The following is a 27,245-nucleotide window of genomic DNA, read 5'->3' on the forward strand; positions in this document are numbered from 1 at the left end:
TGTATTATGCTCTTGAACAGCCCTTAATTAGTCTTGTGACCTCTCCCTCTCTCCTTGTCACCTCTCCCTCTCTCCCCACTTTTACCTTTGCTTCTGTTACATATATGTCAAAAACACAAGTCTGATAATTTCATTCCCTTGATTACAAATCTTTGATTATTGCCTACAGGATAAAGTCTAAATTCAGCACAACATATAAGACTCTTTATCTGAGAAAATTCATCTACTGTACAAGTAGAGACTTTCTCAACTTGCTATAAGATTAAACATACTGATTTAAATTCTTGGACCTGCAAATCTCTTAAAACCTAATGTTTTAGAGAAAGACTTAGATAAGAGTGTGGCCAAATACATGACTGCCTACATATTGTATTGTTATAATCAAGAAGAAGTTATGATCTTTAAACTAGGGCCCCATGTCCCAAAACAATTCTTGAGAGAGTACAAGTTACATTTTTAGTTTCATGAAGAAATTTAATAGAGGTGAGGAGGAAGAATAGGCACAGACAGACTAGGTCGAGCCTCAGGATCTTGTATTGTATTAGAAGCGCAGAAAGCAAAGACAATGAGAAAATGTTTTGATAGGTGATTGCAAATCATAAACTCTCAAAGGCAACAGAGAAGAAGAAACATCTTTGGAAGACCAAGTAATAAGTAAAAACATGGCCCATACATCTTTTAACCTGGCTTTATAAAAAAAGGAGAAAATGATCCCAAACGGTCCTTCCTAGCACACATATCATCGGTAATCAAAATTACAGTGGAACAATCCACATTTATAATACAACATTTAAAGAAAATAAAAGATAAATTAGGTTTTGTATCCTCAGTATAAAGAGACAGGTAAACACACTTCATTCCAGGAGTTTTCATGACAAATGATTAAATAAATGTAGGCTTATGAAAGATATAAACTTATATTAATCTATTAATTGCTGTTTTAATTATTCAAAACACTTTCCTTCTTCCCAGGATGATGGCATCAACATATTGCTGTATTTTACCTCCTATTATCTCTCTATTAACAAAACTAAGTAAACAATATAGTTTTTTAGATTTTTGAACTATCAATATCTAATGTGTTTTTAAATTTGACAATAAGTAGAAATAGGTAATTGATAAAGAAATCAGTCAACCCTGAAAGACAGTGTGAAGTAAAAAGTAGATATTATGGTTTACAAAGAGGGGGAGAAAGCAGCAATGCAGTACTACTGTAGAAACTTGTTACTGTTAGGACACTATGGGATTTTTTTCCTCTAATTTATTTATTCTGAAGCCAAATTCATTTCCTCAATGTTATTCCTGCATCTATGACTCTGAATTAGGTGGGTGTGTGTACTTATATGTGCATCTATGCATAAATTATATTTATGAACTAGGTTGAGCTTTAGGAGCTTTATCCCCATGCGGTAGATCTTTGACTTATTAAATGATTTTTAAAAAACTCAAATGTTTCATCTCTGAAACTTATATTCTATGTAATTTTGCAGGGGGAAAAAACATTGCTCTTCATAAAACATTAAGCCAAGGTCAAAATTTCAAAGAATACATAAATAAACTTGATATATGTACTACAGACTTAATTGCATTTATTTTAGAATATGAGATCCAATTGATATATGCATATAGCAAAAATTAGAAGCATTTTACATTAAAAATATGGTAGAGTTTATGTCTCAAAATTTTATTTCAAGCCCCAAGTGTTATTAATAGTTGTGCAGAACAAATAAATTAGCTGTGATATAATGAAACAATAATGTGGCTAATACCTTTTCTATTTCCTTGGGATCACTGTGGCATACCTCCCAACATAACAGAAAAAACTTTTAACTATTTACAAAGACATTAATTTTAAAGAGAATCTTTCTTAAGCCTATTATAGAAAAACATGTTTTACTAATCAAGTTTAATTTCTATGATCTTTGTTTCAAATTTATCATCTTCCCACCAATATTTACCTCTGGTCCTGGAGGGCCAGATGGTCCTTGGGGTCCTGGGTCACCTGTTTGGCCCTAAAATGTGGGAAGGGGGAGATAAAAGTATAAACATCAATTTAATGAATATAATTTGAAAGGGAAACAGATATACAGTGAGCAAGTAGCACTTATCATGCCACACAAAGTTGTAATGAAACGACATTCAATATATTATGTCAAAGATGTGACAACTATTCAGAAAGACTTCGCAACCATCACTGTGAAAAATTTATTTAAATAAAATGTATATGGATCTAATATATATTTATTCTTAAGTATTAGAGATATAAATGAGTTAAGTGCTCAAATCAAGGAGAAAAGTATGTGTGCGTGTTGAGTGTGTGTTACCAGAGATAAGACAATAAAGTTCGACTCAACAGTGTGGGGAACTATAGGTGAGGAACTGCTTTGACAAATGACCAGAATCCTCGGATTGTCTCTGAAAATTTCTCTCTCCTTTGATACCATTTAGGGGCCTGATTTAGTCATTAAGAATCACCTGGATTTAAATCCCTGTTGCTTAGTCTCTTTAAGCCTCAGTTTTTCTCAGCAATAAAATAGGAGTAATAATTACAACAGGACTAACATTCTTACAGGATCACTGTGAAGACTGAATGAGATAATACATGTAAAGAGCTGAGCACAGTGCCTGGCACAAAAAAAAAAACACAAAAAAACAAAAAACCACTCATGAAATGTTAACCAGTTTTATAGTCATTAATCATTCCTTTCACATCCTATCTTTTCTCATGGATGATATACAAAATTCCTATTATTCTGATCCTTTAATTAAAAATATAAAAATTTGGTTTCAATATCTCTGAGGCCATTTTCTGACATTCAGATTAACAGTGTGAAATCAGGGCTGGAGAGGAAGGTCAGGAGAGAAATGCAGATAAAGCCTGAAACTACAGAGGGCTGGCTATCCTCTCAGGAGGTGACAGTATAGAGCAGGGAAGGCCAGCAGTCTCTTACCCTTGTTTTCTTAAGAAAAACTATCAGATTCATTATTTCTGCCACATTAAATATCTACGTGAGTTTCAAATTTAACTTAAATAGGCCTCGGATTATATAGAATTGCAATATACAATACAGGTTTATCCATTTTCTAAGAAGTAAAACTCAGTTCTTCATATGTACTAAATCCATTCTTATACAGGGCTATCGTATCTCGGCATAAAACAATACAAAATACAACTACTGTAATAAAATCTAGAGAAACATAATAAAATATTATGCAAACATTCATTTAAGTTCTCCTAAATAAACAAAATTATGATCCATCATCATCAGTATCTCGTCTTAAATTCTTTTTTTAAATAATATTCAATATTTGTTGCTTTTTCTTAGCATTTTATTTTATTATTAGTTGCAAGTATACAATACATTAGTTAGACATTTATATAGTTATGAAACTATCTCCCCCTTTCCACCCCACCCCATTACTCTATCACCCTAGAGGAGTCTTAAATTCTTAAAATGACAAGAGCTAGAGTTCTCACTGGGGCCCTCTAGTGGCAAAATCCAAACAAGAAGCTAAATTTAAAAACAGGAAAAAATAGCATACCCTGGGCCTTTGTTTTAAGAAAAGCTGACTGAAAACCAGATATTTAACACTATAAATAGTGGAATAGTTTTATTTGTTCTGCAGAATAATTCTTCATTTTGAAAAATTTCAACTGCAAATTTCCTTGAATGTCAATTCCCCTTTATAAAAACTGAGTTTTCAAGTAACTTTTAGAGAATCGAATAATGATTAAACCTCTATAAATGACAACTTCTAGTTAAAAAATGAAAAGAATGTAATAGTTGTCTTTGTTTTCCCTGTTTTAAGGAACGAATATTTCTTAATTTCACATTAGTAGCTTTCTCTAGTTCTAAATACTTGCAGAGCAAAAGCTTCCCTGTCCCAGAATGTAAAAACCTTCCCGGGACATTTTTTTAAAAAATCTATTTGGAAACAATACCAGTAACACCAACACCTCAGATAATATAAAATCAAAAGCCAGAGATATAAAATATAAAAAAACATTATGACTTTGTCATTCTTTCTATGATAGTAAACAAATGAGGTAGGCACTAAATTGTATAATTTGATTTTACTATGATAGTTAATTTGCATAGCAACTTTTCATTAAACAGGTGCCCCTCCTTCCATAACTAGGGAAGGTTTTCAGATCAAACCTCTATAATTTTTCCTATTGATAAGATACAAACAAGTGATAAATAAAGTGAGACTAAAAACAAAGTCATTTCACAAATATTAATTCTTAAGTCTCTATCTTATCTTCAGTTTCGAATATATGTTTTTCAAAGATTTGATAAAAGAAAATAATAGTCAACTATCTTCTACCAAAGTTATCCCTGCAGACGTTAAATTATTATTTTTTACTGGAATAGTACAGAAAGGTATAAAATGAGCAAATAAAAGCTTCACTCTCACCATCTCAAGCTTTGTGCATCACTGCCCTAAACCATGTTAGAGTTTCTAGTGAAGCAATCCAGGAAAAAAATATATTAAGGGTTTTAAGAATGTGTTAAAGGTGAAACAGGCTCCCTGCCTTTAGTTTAGACTAGAGAAATACTGGTAAGCAGTACTGCTAAGATGGGAAAATACCAATGAATCACAGAGCTCCAAGAAATCTTAATTATGATATAGCCTGATTCCCATTTTAAACATGAGAACCTGGATACCACAGAGGTTAAATGCCCAAGGTCACAGAAGGTCAATAACAGGGCTGGGATTAAAACCTAAACCTCTGTTTCTTAGGCCAGTGATTCCTCCCAACCCCCTGAAAACATATTATCAATATAAATTCAATCAAGAAGAGGGACATTAAAAAGGTTTTGTCTTATATAAGCATGATACTTGACTCTGTTTTTCTCAAATACTTAATTGTAAATGTAAAGCATAAGAGAATAATATTGGTATCATTTATTACTTAGCTTTGGCCTTAGAAAATGCACCGTACCATTTCCTTTTATCATTATCAAAAGTTAGAATACCCTCACATTATACAAAATGAAGATATAAAAAGTTAGGATCTTATTTTGGCAACCACTGCAGATATTACTGTTATGTGATTTACAGGCATCCTTGAAAAATACACGCTTTTTGTTTGCTTCACGATCTGTTCTTATGTCCCTTATTTATGTGCTTTGGAGTTTCTGAGATTCAACTTCAGGGCACAAGTCTGAATACATGGCTAACCGGGGTTACCCTGAGTTCCGAGTGATAAACTAGCAAAAGCAAAGCTCGCCATTAACATTTCTTTTGACAAACAGATGACAAATATTGTTCATAGAATTAAATAATTCCTGAGAGATGTATACGAATGCTGCCACTGTTAGAAGTCATAACGGATGGGTATAGAACGCTCTATAACTTAATGCTGCTTCCTTTGATACAAAAATAATCCTGCGATGGGAAGGTGGGGTTAGAGGGAAACAACTCTCTTTTAATTTATATCTTAATATTATTATAATTTTACTTCTAATTTTCTTCTATTTACAATCACCTTCACCTTCACAGAGTTGTAATCAACGTTAAAATCCTAAAATAATCTTGAAATGTGAAATCCTAAAACAGTATAGCATAACAGCTAAGTGAATGGCCTCTGACAAATGTGATTCCATAGGTTTTCCTAGGTAATCACCAACTACCTAGAAACTGTGCCTCAGTTTCCCTAATTTGTAAAATAGGAATAATAATATTACCAACTTCATATGATTATTGTAAGGATTAAGTTAGAGCCACAGACCCTAGAATAGTACCTGGTATTTTGTAAACACTCAGTAAATGTTAGCCATAATAAATATTATGAATTTAATATGCAGAGATATACTTTTAACTCATGTTTTAATCATTTTATTTAAGTAATTTTAATTATTAAGTAATTTTAGCTTTCTAATTTGTTAGGTTTCATGTTAACTACAACATAAGGTATTCTTTTTTCTCAACTAATTGATGCCAAAGGGTTAAAAAAAAAAAGACACAGAATTAGAATATTTGGGCCCACAAGAGAGTGACGTGCTATATTTTTCTTCAGAATGCTTCTTAATGAAACAAATACTTGGAAATAGTAAAATATTATTTAAGGTATTTTACATTTTCTGGCTTAAAAGTCCATTGCTTAGTTTAAATACTGTGTATAATGGATCAAGCAAAATCTTTAGGACTCACAGAAATCTGCCTTTGACTTGGGGAGAGGGCCTGGGGAGGGTGAGGTCTAACAGAGACGTGAGCTGGCAACTTGAGAGATTAGCTACATTCTAAAACTTATGAGAGAAAACTCCAGACTGGTATACTTATATCCCACTTGTATTATTCTAACACCAGCAAGTTTCAAGACTCATGCCCTCGTGTGAATTCCATTAATTAGAAAAAGCAAAGCAAAAGTTCAAACCTACGGAAGGTCCTGGCTTTCCTCTCATGCCTGGTAGTCCTGGTAAACCAGTAGTTCCCTAAAAGAAAGGAATAGTAGAAGGAAGAGAAAAGCTATTATAGCACAAAAGGCAGATATGCCTCTACTATCATGTGCTACAAAATGACCTTTCAGTCAACAATATAATGTGTATATCCCAGTGGTCCCGTAAGATTATAAAGAAGTTGAAAAATTCTTATCTCCTAGTGACATCAAAGTCATCCTAACATAGTAGTTAGGATGCAACACATTACTCATGTTTGTGGTGATACTGGTGTAAATAAACCTATTATGCTCCAGTTATGTAAAAGTATAGCACATGCCAATTATAAATAGTACATTAAAATTGACAATGATAATAAATGACTATGTACTGGTTTATACATTTACTACTCTATACTTTTTATCATTATTTTAGAGTATACTCTTTCTACTTATAGAAAATAGATTTTCTATAAAACAGTATGCATGTCACACCAACAGCCTCATATATCTCATGTTTATCACTTCTCTTGATTGCATTATTTCTCTTATGCTTGATTTAATCTTGAGTTGTTCTATAGACTTCGTGTATCCTAAGTGTACAGTGTTTATAAAGTGTACAATAATATACAGTAATGTCCTAAGCCTTCACATATACTCACCACTCACTCACTTACCAAGGCAACTTCCAGTCCTGCAAGCTTCATTCATGGTTAAGTGCCCTATACAGGTACACCATTTTGTATCTTTTATACTGTATTGTTACTGTACCTTTTCTATGTTTAGATATGTTTAAATAAACAAATACTGACCATTGGGTTACAACTGCCTAAAGTATTTGGCACAGTAATATGTTATACACATTTGTAGCCTAGTAGCAATGGGCCATATATGTTATTGTAGTTTGTGTAAGCTCATTCAATGAAGTTTGCACATGACAAAATTACCTAACAGGAATTTCTCAGAAGGCATTTCTGTCATTAAGCAGCACATGACTGTATTTACAAACCATAAAGAATTCATGAAAATATTCCAAAATTTTGGAAAATCTTTCGAACAAGACATATAAAACCATACTGATACCATATCCTAACAAAGTACAAGGTTAAAAATAATGAGTACTCCTTTTTTTTTTTTTTTTAAGAATTTATACTTTTTCACTGGCTTTTTTTGTACTTTATATAAAATGAATGGTAAAAAGTTACCTTGTCTCCAGGATACCCTAGCTCTCCTGGCTCTCCTGCAATGCCTTGTTCACCCTACAGAGCACAATTTCATACAAAGACACTTAAGCATTGCAAACATGGCAAAATAATAAGAAAGCAAATATTAGTTATAAAAGAACAATTTTTCTATTTTTCCTACTTCTGTGAAAAGTTATATAATTGATAGTACAGATTAGATCCCATATATAAAAATAAAATCCTTTTAAGTTGTGTTGGCTCAAAATATAAATATGATAAAAATTATCTCTATGATAATGTAAATATTTAAATCACCTTATCACCTTTGATTCCAGGTAGGCCCTTATTCCCTGAAAGACCCTAAAAAATAAAAGTGATATTTTGTGACATCATAGAGAAATTAAAAATAACTATCCATTATGCAAAGAGAACCATACCATTGGGCCAGGAATTCCAGAAGGTCCAATTGGTCCCATTGGGCCAACACCACCCTGAAAAGCAATAAGAAAGGCATCATTAAATATCCACTACAATTAGAAAGAGAATATGGTAAAAATTAATTAATTAATTAACTCCAAACAGTTCATCTCACTAAGTGCCCACATTTGCCTTGTTCTTCGACCGCCTCTGTTTCTTGCCACATTTGGAAATCATACCCATCTTTTAAACTATTTAGTGAAGTCCATCCTATTTCCTGAAGCCTTCTCATACTGGTCTAGTCCATAAGGATCCTCCCCTTCCTTGAGCTCCTATAATACTTATGATCCATGACATGCGTCTTGAAATATTTTCCCAATTAGATAAATATTTTTCCAACTAGACAGTTCCATGTTCTCGGGAAGTATTCAATAAATATTTAATTTCATTGCCTTAGATTTTTATTTCATCCGCTTATCCTGCAAATATTTATTGAGCAGTTATTATGGGCCAAGCATTCCAATGATTTATTTCATGATTTGAAATTTGCATAATCAGAAAAGTTATCAAAATTTCAGGGATAAACTGCGTTGTGAACAAAAAAGTTATACTCTGCTCTCTTTCATTATGTAACATTTGTAAAGCATAATATGAAAAAGACACAGTCATCAACGTCAAAGTTCTTGGTTTAATGCTCCAGTGCAAGATTCTTCAAAAATATAACTACCACTTTCATCTCCTGAAAGCAAGATACTTAGAAAAACCCCTTCAATACGGTATTATAGAAAACAAAGGACAAGAGCAACAACAAGAGTGTTTAAAGGAAAATTCAAAAAGATGGTGAATATCTCTTGATGACTTGGGGATATAAACCATCATGATATAATTTTAGTTTCACTGATGCCTTCATTTTTCTTATTTCTCTTGCTACCTCTCTGTGCCTCCTGGCTATCATATATCATTCTCCATCCTTAAAGATCAAGTTGGCTAAAACTTCTCTTTTACGGTTCCCAAATATTAAGGAACTTTTAAAGGTGTATTTGTGACAATGTATCCCAGGCCCTTACTACCAGGGTTTTACCAACACTTCCTGTCTCATCTGTCCTCCAAATCAAACATTCTAGCACCAATGGACTCTTTTCTATTCTCTAAACATGCTCTCCCCTATAGGCTCCGAGCCTTTGAAGATATGTTTACGACTACTGAAATGCCCGTCTACTATATGACTAAGTATACAGCACTCTGCTTTTTTTTCTGTCTTCCTAATCTGTACATTTTGTTTTACTCTTTTTTTTTTTAACCTTCCAGACCCAACATAATAACTATCACTAACAGTTTTGAAATAAAGTATGGAATGAATTCTGGAGGAAGTAATTAATTTTAAAAATAAAATTTGAAATAGTGATTTCTAGAACTTCACCTCTCAACAAAATGAGGTATTTCTAATGGTCTATTTTTATATAATACAAATTTCAAACTGGAAAATATGACATCTTTACTTTTGGATGAGTCCTAAAGTCTGTGAAATATAATCAAGATAAATTAGTTCCAACACGCTTAATCCTGAAACATATGGAACTGTGAGAAACAAGGAGTAATATTTTCCAAGTTAAATAGATATGCAATATTAATACATCATTGACAAATTCCGTCAATAGGAAAAATTATTCTTAGAATTACACTGGCTAGTTTATTCAAAGTTCACAGATTTAAAACTTATGATAGTATCAAAAAACCAATAAACATCTTAGTTTAGAAATTATGCAGCAATAACTCATGTAAGTATGGAAAGAAATATTAACAAATATTTCTTTGTCGTCTTGTTAATTTTTCTATATGCAGTATAATATTGTTAACTTTTCAGTAACTATATTACTGTGCATAGTCTAGCATCTTCAAATGAATGTACTTTGTAAGCATAATACCCTAAGTAATTTTTTAGTGACTCTTAAAAAATCACAAAATAGTAAGTTTTGGAAGATATTAAAAGATATCTATATATTATAAAGGACTTAGTAAATTATAGAACTAAAAAGTAAAATGGTACACATATAGATATTTCCAAAAAAAAAAAATTGTGGCACGGCATATGTTATGTGGAAAATCTTACTCCCCCAAAAACAATAGCCTTCTGAAAGTATCCATGATAGATTAACAGCAGTTTTCAGTTCCACGAAGATAACTTGAAGTTCCTTCAGCACTCCCTACCTATCACAATTCTCTTCCATAAGAAGGAGTAGACAGAAGAAATAATTTCATTCATGGGAGCTTAGTTGAGTGTCTGGAATATAGTGACAGTCAGAAGAGCCTTCCACACAGTGATAAATAACAGAGAACTTTTGAGTCAAAGTGAGCGAAAAATAATAGAGACTCAAGGATAGGTTCTTTATATAGAAACAGCAGCCACTAGCCAATAAGTTCATATGAGTGAGCACATTGTGGAAAAGGCTGACTTCCAACATTAGGCTTTTCAACCATGCCCACTCATACTTGCAGACGATAATCACTGTCACTAATCAAAAAAGCAAATAACAATAACAATGAATTGCATGGAAAAAATAATTTAGCAAAATCAATGTCATTTATTTTCTGAAACTATACTTGATGGAAGGGAACACTTGAGAGATAAATCAGAGGCTGTAGTTCTGGGCAAGCAGATAAACCATTTACTATGAAATATAAAGATTCTATATCTTTCCCAATTATCTTCTAATCCTCACTTCCTTCTGTTCTGCTCCCATCCCTCCATACTTCGTAGGCTACAATCTTGCTACTCTTCTTTCACTTCCCAAACATTTCATTTCTCCCCTCTTCTGTGCATTTGAACACAGCTTTTTCTGCCGAAGAGCCCTCTGCCCTTTTCCACTTTACCCCACTCATACACAATCTTCAGGATGCAGCTAAAAAGACTTATGTAAAGCTTACTCTGAATCTCTGAGATAACACAAATTGCTCCTTTCTCAGTGGATTTATTTTAGTCCATAATAGTGATAATCACATTGTATGATATTGCTTATTTGTTCTATGCTATTAGATTATAATGCTGCCAAAAATAGAAATCTTAATTTGTTCACATTTTTTCCATCTAGTTCAGCATCTGAATAAATGAAGTGTTCACAATGTTTGATTTAAAATTTTAATAAACAAAACATGGAGGGAGTAATACCTGTTCTATCTACAAATAAGATATTCATGTGAAAGTACTTTGCGAAGTGTAAATAAAGTACCATCTATATCAGTGTAGAAGAGGGGAGGATTACAAAGATGATTGTTAGTGTCATTAACCATTTTCATGTCTATAGAACCTCTCTCATTTACCAAAGGGTGAGTGAAAAAAGAGAAAGAACAGAAAACTCAGGTATTTTCACTGAGCACTATTGTATGGCAAGCACTTTGCTCGGTCCTGGAACTGAAAAATGAATGAGTCAACTATTAGGCAGAAAAGTAAAGGTAGAGTGTTTCAGGTAGACAGAGAAGTACAAAGGCCATTTTGTAGGGAGGCTGCATGGCATCTGAGAATGAACACCTTTGCTAGCACACAGACTATGTTTCAAGATGCAGATAAGAACCAAAACAATCTAGACATCTTAGGCCATGCTAAGAATTTTAGTCTTAACCTTAAGTGTAAGAACAAGCTTTTGAGCCAATAGACTTAATGCTAACAGGTTAAATGAAGAAGGCATGAACAGTATCTTTGGAGTCCAACTACTTTCCCCTGCTTCTTTGCTCTCCCCATGGATAAAACCACTGACTACCACCTCCGAGTTTAATCCTGTTGTAAAGTATGAGAAAAAAATGATCCTTTGGGTTCCGCCTTCATATAGAGCTTCACAGGAAGCCTAACAAAATCTCAGATGACAGATAGTATACGTTTTATGGCAATATAAGTTTTAAGGAGGTGGTATAGCACTATGGGTAGAATTTTGGACTCTGGGTGTAGATCACATGGTTTCAAATCCAGGCTCAATACTTAGAAGATTAGTTGTCTTGGGTTGTTCTGATAATTTAATGGTATAACACTTGTGACTAGCACATAGAAAATGCTAAAGAAAAGTGAGCTGTTATTGCTTATTTCATTATTATTACACTAGTATTATCATATAAAATTTTAAATGTTTAGATTCTCTTAGGTTCTTTGACTCCCAATGTTATACTCTTGCCATCCCTAAATGGCAAGTTAAAACTCATTATGCTGATTTTTACTGTAGTTCCAACAACTGAACTTCTGACTTATTCCTTTAGTCAAATTGTCATTTGTGGCAGTTAGGTTGGGAAAAGAACGTTAAATCTGGAGTAAGAAGACCTGTGTTCAAGTTCAAGTTAAAAATATTGTAGCCATAATTTATGGCATAAATCACTAGAGTCTGAATTATCTACTTCACATGTTAGAGCAAGCACAAACTGATTTTTTAAGAAAAATCTTACCTCTGCCTATGGTCACATTCTACTTTTACATGGATATCAACAGTTTACTTCTAAGATTCTATTTTTGTTAGGCTCCTTACATTTCATAAACGACGTTGATTTTGACTTTAGCGCAGCTGAATGTTAAAGCATATAGCTCTAAGTATATATACGATATCTGAAATTCATATCACTGTCATGAACCATTAGCACGGCTGAGAGAAATGTACTTATGAAGATATATAAGTAGCAAGCAATCCGTTCATGTCAATGAATAATCTAAAATTTATCAGAAAGCTACATACCTGTGTCTTTCCAGACTAGATAATCAGAAAGACTATCCTAAAGGAAGGAAGTGGTTATTCTGTGTTGTATACTTTTGAGGAAATTGGTTCTTAATTAACCTTTAATGAGATAGACATAAATATATGTGTATACATATGTTTTTAGAAATTTATTTTAACTTATAAAGTATAATTAATTTTTTGATTCATACTACTAGTTTTATTTGCATATCTGGTTGAAATATGCACATGAGTAAGGCCAATATCCAACAATGACAGTAAAATTTCTCATTTTTCTAAGGTTTTTAAACACATCTAACAAATATAAATATACGAGAACATTTTAAAAGAATGATGATATTTGATACTCACTCTAAGACCAGGAAATCCAGGAGGACCAATGCTGCCTATAAGTCCCTAAGTAAAAGAAATGTGCACAATTTGTTAAACATGATTCCAAACTACTAGGCGTAGCTCCTAAACATGAAAACAAACGTTTCTTGGGGGAAAAAAATTATCAAATTTGAACTTCTTCTACGGCTAACTTCCAAAACTTCCCTACTCTTGCGCATCCTCCTACGAAGTACAAAATCTGGAGGCAGTTTATGTTCTTCATAAATGCCCCTGACTCCATGCTTTTGGATGCTAGGACTACCACTCAACCTAAGATATAGATTTCTCTATGCATCTAATAAAGAAAGTAAATCCCATTCATAGTCAGCATTATAGACATAACTAGCCCATATATCATATGAAGAGACAGGTGGTCAGCATAGAGGGTTAGAAGAACATCTTCAGATGTTTAAAACATTATCAATTCTTTTGAAGTAAATTATATAAATTCTCTAAAATTCAGTTTTTTCATTATAAAATAGGAATACCATTTGTTTTCATTATAAAAATTGCAATGAAAATTCTGACATATATGAAAGGTTTTGAAAATTCTCATAAAGCACTGGACAAATGTAAGAAATTATCAACATTGTTAAATTATTAATGAGATTTTAAACTATCAACAGTAATTCTTCCAGTTGATTTGTGATGAGTCTTTATGATGGTCTTTTGAACGCAGTAGTAGTCTTTACAATAAACCCTTAATCCGTTCCATATCAGTGTTACATTATTTACATGATACAAGGTACAAGACGGCCCCCTTTTTTTTTGCATTTCAATGTTTTTTTTTAATGTAGGCATGGTATAAAATATTGAGAATTATAAACTAATAAACTGAAAAGATTTTATTCATTTTTTCATATTAAAGACTCAATATGCTCTTCAAGCAGCATGGTATTTTAAATAAAAAGCAGATTTCAAAAAGAAAATTCTTCAATATTGTAGGAGTTCAACCCTAACAAATTTTATGTATATTTAATTGAAAAAAAAATAGTCAATAAGATGGCTTTACACTAGGTATGTAAGTATAGTCATCTGTGTGAAATCACCTAATGATGCTTATATCAGATCATATCCTTATCATCCCCACATGACTGTATATAAATGGTATTAAAGAAAAAATGTAAATAATGCTCATTTTATTATACTTGAAATAGGAAGCTCCTCAGAATCATTGGCAAGAAAATGATGGTAAACGTTCTACTTAAAACATTATTATAATGAATAAAACTTTAGCTAAATTCACTAAATAAGCTAATATGGTTGTAATTTATAAAAAGAAATCAAAAAGAAACTTTTTGTATACTTTATTTTAAGCATAAATGCTAAAAATTTACATATGTCTAACTATAAAAACTATTCCTAATTTAGGTTATAAAAATTTTGTGGTTGATTCTAATTCACCTTAAAATCTTATAAAAAAGAATGTGTGTGTGGCATAAATTGGGCGATAGCTACTGGATGCTTTTTGAGGTCAAAAAGGTAAAGATATTACCTAATGTCAAAAAAGAGCAACCCATCATTTTATGATAATATAATTAAGACAAATTTTATTATATTGACACCCTAATCTGAACATAGATATCTGAACAATCTCAAAGGAGATTTCTCTATAAAATATTCAAAAGGTTAATCAATGACACATTTAAGCCCCAAAGAGCAATCACCGAATGCATAATTTTTGTATGAGGCTTGTTAGTACCTCCCTATACTTGAAAGGCTTCTTCTCCCATGCCCCAAATGTGCGAGTCAGTACTGTGATCATAAATTTCTTATATTTTACTGAAGCGGTCATACTTAACATGGTCAAAATAATTAATTTTAATGATTGTCTCTCAAGATAGAGTTTATTTATTATATATTTTTGGCTTATTTCCCATGTTGTAAAATTACAAATTGGAATGTGCACAGTGGTATCAAAACTGGTCAATAGTGCTTATGCATAAATGTGGTAAGAGGATGACAATTACAGTTGCTATGGAGTCTGAGTGATGTTAAATCGCAAGATTGGACCATCACAATTTACTCACAGGACTGCCATCAGGACCAGCAGGGCCTCTCTCTCCAAAGTCACCCGGAAATCCCTGACCCAGAGAAAGAGAAAGAAATGTTGTTAAAGCCAGAATAGATAAAGAATTAATTTTTGCTGTGTTTTCTTATAAGAAATTTAGTAATAGGAAATATTCATTTTCTATTCGTTAAATGGTAGTGTAACAAAAATGTGTGTTTTGTATAACATTTCATTGATTTTGTTAGGTGCAATATTTCTATATTTTATAAAATTATTTTACATGCCACATAATATATACAGAAAATTAAGCTGGAGAAAATAGAAATTTGTTGATTATCATATAAAGAACTAATGAATGAGAGGAAACATAACCAAGATTTTGGACTGACCAATCCATTAGTTATGTCTGCTATTTCATGCTGTTCCCATACCCACATCACAGAGAATGAAATGGCCAATATTACTAAGCATATGTTGGCACACTTACATGTGCTAAAGGCTTTACACATCATTAGATATACACTACTTCATCTTCACAACCGGTTGAATTAATGAGTACTAATATTTTCACTTTGCACATCAGGAAATTAAAGCCCAGAGATGTTAAGTCACTTGTACCCAATAGTGATGGGTGGGCCTTAGATCTGAATGGAGGTAGTATGATTGTAGAGTCAATGTTCTCTTTCTACTACGCTATACTGAATACTTTAACTTCTCAATACAAGATATAACACAACATGAAAAATCATTTAAGTGCAATTTTACTGGGGAAAGATAAAATATTGCAAACATAAAATATGATGCTACTGTAAATTAAACTTCCCAAATGTCTATTGAGAATTCTATATTGTAAAACTATGAAGAACAGTAAAGTAACACTTTCTCATTACAAATTCAACTGTAAAATGTTACTCAATTAATCTTTCTGCACTAATGTTTTTCTTTAAAGATTTACCACTGGATTTAAAAGGCTATATTACATAATGATTTAAAAGACATTATTATCAACAGAAATAATTTTCATTTTTAAAAACTTATGATTAACAAAAATAAAACTATATTATTAGATTATTATAGTATATTTAGGCAAGCCAGTACAAAATGTTATATTTCTTACATTGCCAAAAACCACCGGTTCACTAGAACAAACATGAACGGGCTAAGTTTAAAAGATGATTTAACAATGGAAAGTATATGATGTGTCTAAGATACAGTTAACTCATACTGGAAGCAGTTTTTCTTATTCTGTAATCATAGGATAGTGCAAAAACCATCTGGGTAGTCAAACATATTGAAGCCATACTCCTTTCAAAGTCAGTTGAAGTTCAGGCAGGCATTTTGCTTTCATTGTCCACGGAAGTCAAATTCTGTTGTCAACAAGCTCACAAATCTTCAATGCATCTTTCTATTCAGTATGACCTAATATGGGTAATTTGAAAGTATTTAGATGCACAGGTAGTGGAAAAAGGAGACGAAAAATACTGTAATAAATCTGAAACAATAAATGATTGAATTTTAGATAGATCATAAGTAGGTTTTCCAGAATCCTCAGTGAAATAATAAAGAATGAGGGACGTACTGCATAATTTCATTAATGTGCAATGTCCAAAATAGGCAAATCCATAGGGATAGAAAGTAGATTAGTGGTTGTCTAGGGTTGGTGGTGTGGGGAGAGTTGGGGACTGACTGCTAATGGATGGGTACAGGGTTTCTTTATGAGGTAATTGAAATGTTCTAAGATTAGATGGTGTAATGGTTGCACAACTCAGTGAATATACTAATAACCACTGAATTGTACACTTTAAAAGAGTGAATTATATCTCAGTAAAGTTTTTCTTTAAAATGAAGAAACAATCAGTCTGAACAAGGAGCTGGATTGCTAAAAACATCCTTGGGGACTCAGTCAGGATGGCCAGAGGATGTGCTATCTGGGACTGATTAGTCCCCATCCTCACCCAGTGGGAGGGAGGAGCTGCTCTGCAGTTCAGCTTCCACATAACTCATGATTTCTCCCCACTAAGAGAGGCAGAAGAGAAAGGGGAGAGAAATGTGATTAGTTCTCCACTTCTCACAAAATTTGTACTTTCTACGACCAGCATAAAAACAATGAAATACTTATCAATTTCATCTTCTTGTTCTTCTGGTTCAAACATATCTTAATACTTATTAGCTGTCCAATTTTATTTTGCCCCTGAAACAATTTAGTTGAACTGAGTAATACCTATTTTTAAAGGTTTTATATATTCTCTTCTCATTTTACTACCCATTAAACATTCCATTTAATTTTTAATTCTCTATTCCAGACAGATATAATTTATTTTTATCCATTGTCATCAATTTTTAAAATAATTTCTATTAAATCTAGACTTATTTTCTTGTTTTATGAAATATGGTACAATTACTGCCACAAAAAGCATCATTATATTTGGCCAATGTTTTATATTGTTGGATATGTTATTGCTTATTCACTATTTATTTGGTTGTTATTTCAGTTCTGGTAACTGCATGTATGATTTTTTTTAATGTAGGGTAGTTCTGTATTCCTTTAATAAATTACCCTTAATGTTTACAGTCATATATCTTCATTATCAAAAAACGATCTTCAAGGTTGTGAAATATGTAATGAGAATAATAAAATACTGCTTCTGAACTGAGAATACAAAAGACAATTTCTATGATTTCTTTTTCCACTTGAAAGAATTTGTTACAAAATGCGATATTAAATTTTCTCTGATATTTACCTAATCAAAAATTATAACCATTAATTTAAATAGAATTGTGCTCTCCTAGAAATACCCTCACACTGCCAAAGGATGTAATGACCATTTTCTACGATTATTGTCTACAGGAAAACTTGAGTTTTTGCCTTTCTTGCCCAATTTGCTAATTTCATGAATGTAATAATCATCTTCAAATAGGCGTTCCAGAGTTGTATTGTTGCTTCTGTATTGTGCATAATCATCTTTATTCATTTTCATTGTTTTGACTAGTGATCAAATTTTATTTTAAAAGATTATGACATTTTAGAGGTTTCATTTGATCATTTCAAGTTATAATAATTTTCTTGCTCACTTACACTGTTAGATCAGTACAAAGGGCAGAATCTGAGGTGACCCCTAATGATTCTTACCTCCTGGTGTTCATGCTTTTGTAGCTACCCTCCCTTTGAGTGTAGGTGAGACTATGACTTGCTTCTCCTAATACGATATAGCAAAGGTAATGGGGTGTTACTAAAGTAATTATGTTACACTGTATAAGATTTTGTCTTAGCAGCCTGGATCTAGTGACTTCCCTTGTGAGCCTGATGAAATAAGCACCCACATGGTAGAAAACTGAGGGTGACCTCTAGGAAATGCAGATATTCAACAAGACCTGAAGGTGGCCTATAGTCAAGACCCAGCGAAAAGCCAGAGCCCTCAGTTCTACAACCTTCCTATAACCTCCAGGATTATTGAATCCTTTTCACAACCTGGATGAGCTTGGAAGTGAACACCTCCCCAGTCAAGCCTCCAGATGATGATGCAGCCAGCTGACACTCTGGTTGCAGCCTTATGACCCTTAGCAGAAGAATCAGTTAAGTAGTACCTGGACTGTAGATCCATGAAAACTGTGAGATAATAAATGCATGTTGTTTTAAGCTGCTACTTTGTGGTATTTCTTATGTAGAAAGAGATAGAATATTAATAAAATTGGTAGTTAAATCTTTAGAGAAAGTAGAAAGTCCTACCTGCGAATTTTACTATGTGGTAATGCTCGATATAAGACTACTCACAGTGTTTCTAGATTTTTAATATTTCAGTAAATCATCTCTTTGAATATTTTTACTCTTTATTTTTTTTGCACATTATAATTAATATCAATATTAATTCAATTACAATTTTATATTCACTTTATAAAATGTAATCTAAATGTTTATAATTAAAAACATCATTCTAGTATTTTATATAGATCTAGTTGCCAATATAAAGATTCTCTGTCATGTTTCATGAATTTTGTGTCTATAGTTATGAAATGCAATTTTAAGTGTAATGAATTGCAAAAAGTGTAATGCAAATAATGCAAAAAATGTTTCTTAGTCTTTGGGTGCAACTGTTACCGATATTGCACTAATTCTACTACTGTTGAAACCATAAATCAGAACACAAAGAGAAGCAAGAAAATAGAAGCTTTGTATTATCAGGAAATAGTACTTTATTATGCAAGAGACTACTGCATTCATGTTATAAGGAAAATTAGATAAGTTAATTAAGTCATCTTTCCTTTTACCTAAGTGCTTCTATTGCTTGCCAAATCGTCATCACAATCTTAAGCAGTTTCTTTCTCTAATGACGGCAATGGACTATTTACATACCTTCATGGCATTCAGACATGAGGTTATAGGCAAGAGATGTGGAGAACAATTTCTACGAGGACTGAATATTATTAAACTATGAGATAGCTAGCTTCAAAGATAAACTCTCATGATTCTCACTTCCTGGTATTAATGCCCTTGGGTAGTTTCCATTTTGAATAATGGCTGTCCTATATGACCAAAAGAACATAGAAGTGACAGTATGTGAATTTAAGGAGTTCTAGCCTACTTCTTGGAGACTAAGCATCAAGTCAGGCTTACAGTTAACTGAGCTATGATTTGGGCTTCAGTTCTCTGACTCAAGTCCATGCCTTGTTCTTAAAGACTTGTTACAACATTGTATTCCAGTTCTGGGAACGGGAATCTCCCTTATTCTTGTATCGAAGAACCAGTTTTGGTATATGACATCATGTTCTATCCCTCAGTTATAAGGACCCCACTGTATTCTTGCCATTTTTCCACTCAGAGTATACAGTCCCTGAACCCAAGCCAAATTTCACTGCCATATTTGCACTCGCAGTCTCACATTCTTGACTTTGATAACCTATAAATTCTCTAGGTTTTCCCTTACATTATTTGCCATGAAAATAATTGCCTGGCTGAATTTTCTCCTGTTGGTGTCATATCTCTATGAAAACTAGCTCCATCTAGAGTTTCCCCAAATTATCAGCTCTAGTTCATTAGACATCCCTCTGCTCAGAAGCTGTCCCAACCTTGAAGGTAGGTTTAATTCAAAAAGTCCTGGGCCCTTTCATACATCTGTCAAACTATAGTTAGCCAGATATATAGTTAGCCAGATATATTACTACAGACTACACCCAGTAAAGTACGTTTTTCTTAAAAGAGGCAGAATCACTTAAAAATCAATGACAATTTTTTTTGTAATGCTGTAGCAACACTAGTAGTTTCTTCATGATTGAATTAATTGCAACCTTTTTCCTAGGACAAAGAAAACACTGTCTCCAAATTTTCCACAAAAATGTACGTATCTGAACTACTACTGTGCAATACATGTTTAAGAGGGTCTTGAGCTAAGGATAGAAACTAATAACAGATGTCTAACAGAAGGATTTTATATTCTGAAATTCTAACACTGGAGTTAGAAGCCAAAATACAGTTTACTTTAAATAGACTTCTTGTAACAGAAAGATGTATAAGAAAAGAAAAGGAGACACTCCTTTCTACAGTCAGAAAAGTAAACATCTCTGAAGTCTGGGTATTACAATGCCTTGCGGATGTTGTCCACCATTCTAAGACTGTGATATTTTGATTTTTACAGTAAGAAAACTGGGTTCACTTCTTTTTCTATATCAAACTTTAAATGTAACATGATTTTTTAAATAATCTATTCTTATTGGTTCTGAAAAACTCCTTAGACAACTCATATTTTAACAAATTTTCTAGGTGTTGGCAGTAAATCTCAATCTTCAATTTCATGTTTCTCTTCAATTCTGGCAAGTCAGTTCTGGTATAAGTTTTTTAGGTCTATGGAGCCATATAAATATGCATAGCCAACTTAGTATAGGAGACTAATGATTAAATCAATCTGGGAGCCCTTGTAAAATACTTTTTAAAGCCACTATAGAATTTCCTGACTGTGGCACTACAGAATAAAGTTCGGAAACTTTGCATTAAAAAGGAAGCTACTTGGAATTATATAATAGCTATAAAATCTGAAAGTTAATAATATATACAAATCCTCTCTCCCTGCCTCCCTTATTTATTAAAAATAGCATTCTTCTTTTCTATTATAAATCAGTGGATGGCTTTTATGCTCTTAAAGAATCTGACTCACATTAAGTTCCAAGAAGCTTTTCAAATAAAGACAGTAAACATGTAAAATAGAACAGTTCTAAAATAGAATAGTTCTATAGTGATAAAGTCTTTACCAATAAAGATTGTTTACTACTGTGTTTTTATCTGAGATTGCTGGCAAAAGAACTTGAGATGAACTCTAACATCCACAGAGAGCAAAAATAATGAATGAATAGGGCTTTCCCATCTCCAAAGGTTGATTTTATTGAAGATGCCTAGAGCCCCACATCTGTCCTCTAATAGTAATTGACATTAAGGATTTTGATCCAATTACGACATGTAGGGAGTGGAGAAGGAAAAGAGAAGAGGTAAAAACGGTATCTTAATATCCAAAATCATGAATACACAAATATTGACTAATAGGTAAGTGATTACATGAGGTCTTTAAAAATAATTGTAGTGATTAGTAAGTACCTTATACAAAGATACTGAAATAAAAAATAAAAAGAAGAAAACACTTCTCAAATGCACACAACCTAAGACCAAGGAACAAATGGATTTATTAATATAACTACTATTACATACTCTTGGATCCTAAAATATACAAAATTCTTAACAAAACCAGTTTTCTTACTTTTCTTGGTTGAAAAAAACACACATTGTGTTACACATATTAACTCAACCCCTAAACATTGAATAAGCACAATGTTTTATTTAGGGGAAAAAATGAATTTTCTAGGAAGTAAGATTTCAAGTGAAAAACTTTTAACACAAACATTAAATTAAAAAACACCAGTATGAGAATAAATAATAAGTAATTCTTGAATAACCAAAATAATATGTTGTTTTTAAATGGGTCCATTTTCAAAAACATTCGTATCATATTTACACTGTCCAGGGAAAGATATCTCTTACTTATAAACCTATAATTTTATTTTAGAAAATACAAACATTACTAAGGAAGTTGGCTCACAACAACTTAATTCCATGCTTCGTGTTTACTCAGGGAAGTAAGTGACCATTTGGTCAGCTATATTAGCATATAATTTATAGTAACATCTTAAAACCTAAGCTTAGCAATGTTACTAACTCACTGAACAATTATAGAAAGGAATTTTACCACTCCTCTATGTTTCTGTGTTATATGTATATATGATATGATGTCACTGCACATACATTTTAATATTTTTGTACACTATTTATATCAAACACTGAGCTTTAGTACACAGGTTAGAAATCAACTCAGTTGTTCAAAGAAGTTCATTCTGATTAATATTTAGAAAGTCCAGAACTTGGATTGTGAAGTTTTCTATGTCTATTACCGTCACTATTTTGAGTGTGAGAGTGTTTCACATCACACTTAATACAGAAAGTGAAGTAATTTATTTTACTATTTCCTGGCCTCAAGTCCAGAGACTAAAAATTTAAGTGTAAAATATTACATTAAACTTAGAGTTATCTAAAAAAGTCACTGTTGTTCTACAAATTACATCTTACAATAAGTATTTAAAACTGAATCATATTATTCTATGCTAATAAAACTGAGTACTTTTATCTGCCTAAATTTTGAGAAAACAAGCTCATTTAAAACACAGGGAGACTAAGTTAATTAAAGGGGAGTGATAATTGTAATAAAGTACATCCTATAATAATATTCATACTGATATAAATTAAATAACATGGGATCCATATAGCAGTACCTACCCTAAAGAAGCATCAACTCACACTTCTAAATAGCTCTGAAATTAGCAGAAAATTGGAAGTAACAATCTTTGGCACACATGTAGTCAAAACTTTTGTAGATATGAGTACTTTAAGATTTCAGCATTTCTAGATTTTTGTCATATTCTTTCAGATAAAGTTTTCTGTCATCTTTAGGGTGGTCCTTATATTTGAATATTTATTTCACATATAACAAAAATAGTATACAGAATTCAATAAATTACCAAGAGAAAATGGCCTTATTTGTATTCCACACACCTAATATTTTCCACATCGAAGAGAGTAGAAATATTCTCACAAGATATTTTCCTTTTATTGTTATTTAAACAGTAATAAGTGACCATTCTTATGGAATTTTAATCACTTAAACTGAAATATAAGTGTCCCATGATACATAATATCCCATTTGTCCTTACTTAATGTCAAAGCTATCTGAAGATGATTTTACTTAAACAGAGCATAGAGGAGCATTTATACATAAGAATAATCTGGAAGAGTCTTTGAGGACAGCCTTGGCATGATTTGCCTTGTGGCTGTAACTGGATCTTACTCAAAGTACAGCAATTTCCTCATAAACATGGCCAAATCATTTTGTGGTAAAAAACAAGAAAAAGTACAAGTAGTATACATGACATATTACAGCACCAGACAAATTTTCTATTATAAACACTATTTAGAAAAAATAGAAAACATGTGTTTTACAAATATATTTCTTAAGGATCTAACTCTATTACAAAGGCATATATTTTTAAAGCGATAAAACTTCATAAATTGTGTAACATAAAGAAGTATGCAATCAAACAAAAAACCCAATAATCATTCCATTCACAATTTTTCCATAGTTTTAATTCCCCTTTTGAATTCAAAAGCATCTGTTGGATAATTGCATAATTCCCTATGGAGTAAGAAACCAGAGCTATCTATAAATTTCTATGGACAATTTAATAGTTCATTATGAAGTAGGAAACTAGATATTACTCATACGTTTTCAAGATAGTTAATATTTACATAAGATCAGCCATATTAATAAATAAATTAGGTAGCTACTAAAATAATATATCACAGGGGCTTCAAGAAAATATTTCCTCACCAATGCCTATAATTCCAGCATTGCAGATTACTTACTTTGTCTTAAAGTATGTTCAAAATATAATTATTAATGGGTAGGTAACACTTTAAGTATTGAAAGTAATTTATATAGTGATATATAAACTTAATTAGTTCTTTTATTGACAACATACTTTGATAAAAGGAGGATAGACAGAGTGGAGAAGAAAAGAATAAAGAAGATAAACTTCATGTACTGTCAATTTTGAGACAGCCCACATCCACATATTTACATTAGATATTTGGCACATAAAAAATAGAGAGGTGTTTCGGTTGGGGTATATGTATGAAGGCTAAAATATAAAGAAATAACGTACTAACATTTTGAAGTATAATAAAGTGTAAGTAAATGAGATGGCATACAAAATATTTAGCAGAGTACTTTAGAATAAGAAAAGGTGATAATGGTAACGATGATAATAACAATTTCTGTTACTGTAATTGCTATAAGATTAGCTTTAAAGTTGAATGTAAATGCAAGAAAACAAATGTTCAGTTTATTTTTTAATTCTTGACAGTTTGGTAAGTTTAATCTTAATACATTAAAATATTTAAAGTAAAATTTTAAAATAATTTTATCACATTTTGTCCAAATATCATGAAAAAATAAATCATGTTCTTCTAAGCAGTGTGAGTAGAAGACAGATAATAGAAACATCTAAGGGGTAAGGACTCTGGAATTATATTCAAAGGTCCTGGGTTCAATTCTTGATTTTACCAGTTTTAACTATGTAATTCTGAGCAAGTCTTTTAACATTACTGAGCTGTATTGGTGACATTACTACCCACTCTAATCTACCTTCAAAAAATATTGCAAAACTCGAAGTATAAATGCTTTAAAAGGATATGAGTATTCTGTTAAGATTTGCAGTCCTTTAGCATTATCATCCAAATTTTTATTTATATACAATAAAATTTTAGAAAAGCTGTCATGAAGAGCAATTTTCTTCCTCACAGACTAGAGAACACAATGGAGCACAAAATATCTTATCAATAAATATCTTTCAATAGTAGTAAAAACGACATAAGTAAAAAGCAGGTGGCTCATTAGCTATACTAATGCAGCCAGGATGACCTGAGGATGTTTCCCTGAACCATAGTTTTCTCATTTGTTAAACAATGGAGTATTGGGTGATGTTAAAATTTCCACCCATCTCTAAATTATTATATTATCCAGAAAAATTCATTTTTGTTGATTTTTTTTTAATCTGAAAATACAAGAAGCCGTAGTGAACTTGTAGCTCAGCTAACATCTGAAGCAAGCATTTAAAAAAACCTCAAAAAAACATGAGGTTGAATAGTGCTATCGGTAGTGTTTTAAATTGTTCATGTATTTTCCACGACATTTTAGTCTCTGGTCATCAGGATAAAGGTCTGTTACCCTGGTATATTAAATGTGTTAGAAATATCAAATTTTGAATTTTTTTAATCTAAATTTTCCTTTGCATTCTCAGGTATTATTTGATAGACTGTTCAAGCGGCAAAAATTAAACTTTGTTGAATGAAATGGATTTTACACAAGAACAACAGCTACATTCATATTTTAATAGGTGAGAAATATGCACATAATTGGATTATATTGCTCTAAATCAAGACTCAGGAAACAAGAATCTAACTACCTGTCTTCCCTTAAGACCCTTCTTTCCACGAATCCCAGGAACACCCTAGAATGTAGGAAAGTCAAAAGTAAGTATTTGTTGAATAAATGAGATATCTTTTCTCAAACATCAGTTAACGAAGTATGCCAAAGAGAAATGAATTATTCTTTAAATTGATGTGATAGTCAGAAAAACTTCAATATATTAACTGAAGTGGACCCTTGTCTTCTTCATAACAGAATCCTGATTTTATCCAGGAATTTACCCCATCTTTATTTCCAAATGGGATCCTGACATTCCTCTGGTAATAGTTATTTGTCCAGAGGTAGGCACACACACAAATCACAAACAGGAAGGTCTTATTTTACATACCCAAAGGACAATTACTCCCCTCCTGTGTCTCCCTGTTTCTCTGGCTGGATATAAACGAAGGCACATATAGCACCTGCACTGGCAATCTTGCAGTCACATGGGAAACCAGCTTTAGGATAAAGCCAACATTAGGCAAGGTAAATCAGAGAGAAGGATGATGCTACTGCTGTGCTCAAGATCATATTGTGCCTAGATCCTACTTAACCTATGGATTTCCGTTCATGTAAGAAGGAGTAGGGTATAGTACTTAAGCACTCAGGCTTTGGAGCTAGAATATCTATTCGAAGGCTCTGCTCTTATTACTTACATATTGTCTTAGACAAGGCTTTCTTTGTGTGCTTCATTTTCTTCATCTATGTGTGAATAATATCTCACTGGGTTTTGTTATTAATAAGGGAGTTAACATATGAAGTATTTGTATAGTGCCTTGTTTATATAAAATGATTCAGTAAATACTTAGCTATCATCATTATCATTGTTATTAAAAATGTGCTCATTTTTAAGCCACTTTGAGTTGGACTTTTCTGTTATTCGTAGTCTAAAGCATCCTAACTGATATCACTTCGAGGCTTATAATCACTTAAAAGACTTAGAAACTAAGAAATCTGTCAGAACCATGTAACTTGGAATTTATAGTATATATAGATAAGTTAGATGATATCATTAGTTAAGGTAATTTATTCACTTTCAACTCAATAGTATTTGATACTTATCCAATGTCTCTATTAAAAAATAAAAGAGTTAATAGGTGAGCAAGAGGACTCATTTCCTTAGGATTTTATGCATCTTTACAGAATATAGCCAACTTTTTTTTTTTTTTCAAATGGGTCGGGCTGAAGATATTTTCTGTAAGTGAAACAAATAATTTTTATGTTCACCAAGGTAAAAATCTTCACCTCATTTCACTAAAAAAGACTGAACATTTTATTATCATTACAAAACATCTAAACTCTAAATATTTCTTCTCTGAAAGGGCATTTGCAAGTAATTATTTTTTAAAATGTGATTTAATTCACTCACTTGGAACACTAAATATTTGAAAAATACATCTAGCAAAGAATAATCTGATTCACTTTCATCTGCAAAAACCAGTTTCCAGAAATAAAAATTTTGGCCTGAAGAGCATTCCTATAATAATAGAGTTAAATGCTAAATTCTGAATATGATTCTGTTTTCAAACCTTATGATAGTATATTAATATTGTTTAATTCTACTGTTTTCAATTAAAATTTGCAATGTAAATGAAGATAGGCAAAAATCACTGA

The 27,245-nt window shown here is 32.0% G+C and overlaps 1 protein-coding gene across 7 annotated transcripts in view; it reads right to left on the reverse strand.

The window, feature by feature from the left end:
* The window catches only part of COL24A1 (collagen type XXIV alpha 1 chain), a 290,158-nt gene that overhangs the window by 193,439 nt on the left and 69,474 nt on the right, over positions 1-27,245 (reverse strand). For 6 of the 7 annotated variants that reach the window (XM_036235919.1, XM_036235902.1, XM_036235901.1 and 3 more), the window contains 8 exons: positions 25,630-25,674; positions 15,095-15,148; positions 13,044-13,088; positions 8,004-8,057; positions 7,882-7,926; positions 7,588-7,641; positions 6,387-6,440; positions 1,959-2,012 (listed from right to left, as the gene is read on the reverse strand). In XM_036235919.1, coding sequence (XP_036091812.1) covers positions 1,959-2,012; positions 6,387-6,440; positions 7,588-7,641; positions 7,882-7,926; positions 8,004-8,057; positions 13,044-13,088; positions 15,095-15,148; positions 25,630-25,674 — 405 coding nt within the window. The remainder of the gene's footprint in view (positions 1-1,958; positions 2,013-6,386; positions 6,441-7,587; positions 7,642-7,881; positions 7,927-8,003; positions 8,058-13,043; positions 13,089-15,094; positions 15,149-25,629; positions 25,675-27,245) is intronic. The other variant, XM_036235897.1, reaches the window with a different exon arrangement.

Source organism: Rousettus aegyptiacus, unplaced genomic scaffold (genome assembly GCF_014176215.1).
Source record: "Rousettus aegyptiacus isolate mRouAeg1 unplaced genomic scaffold, mRouAeg1.p scaffold_m13_p_1, whole genome shotgun sequence".
In the NCBI taxonomy this organism is placed as follows: domain Eukaryota; kingdom Metazoa; phylum Chordata; class Mammalia; order Chiroptera; family Pteropodidae; genus Rousettus; species Rousettus aegyptiacus.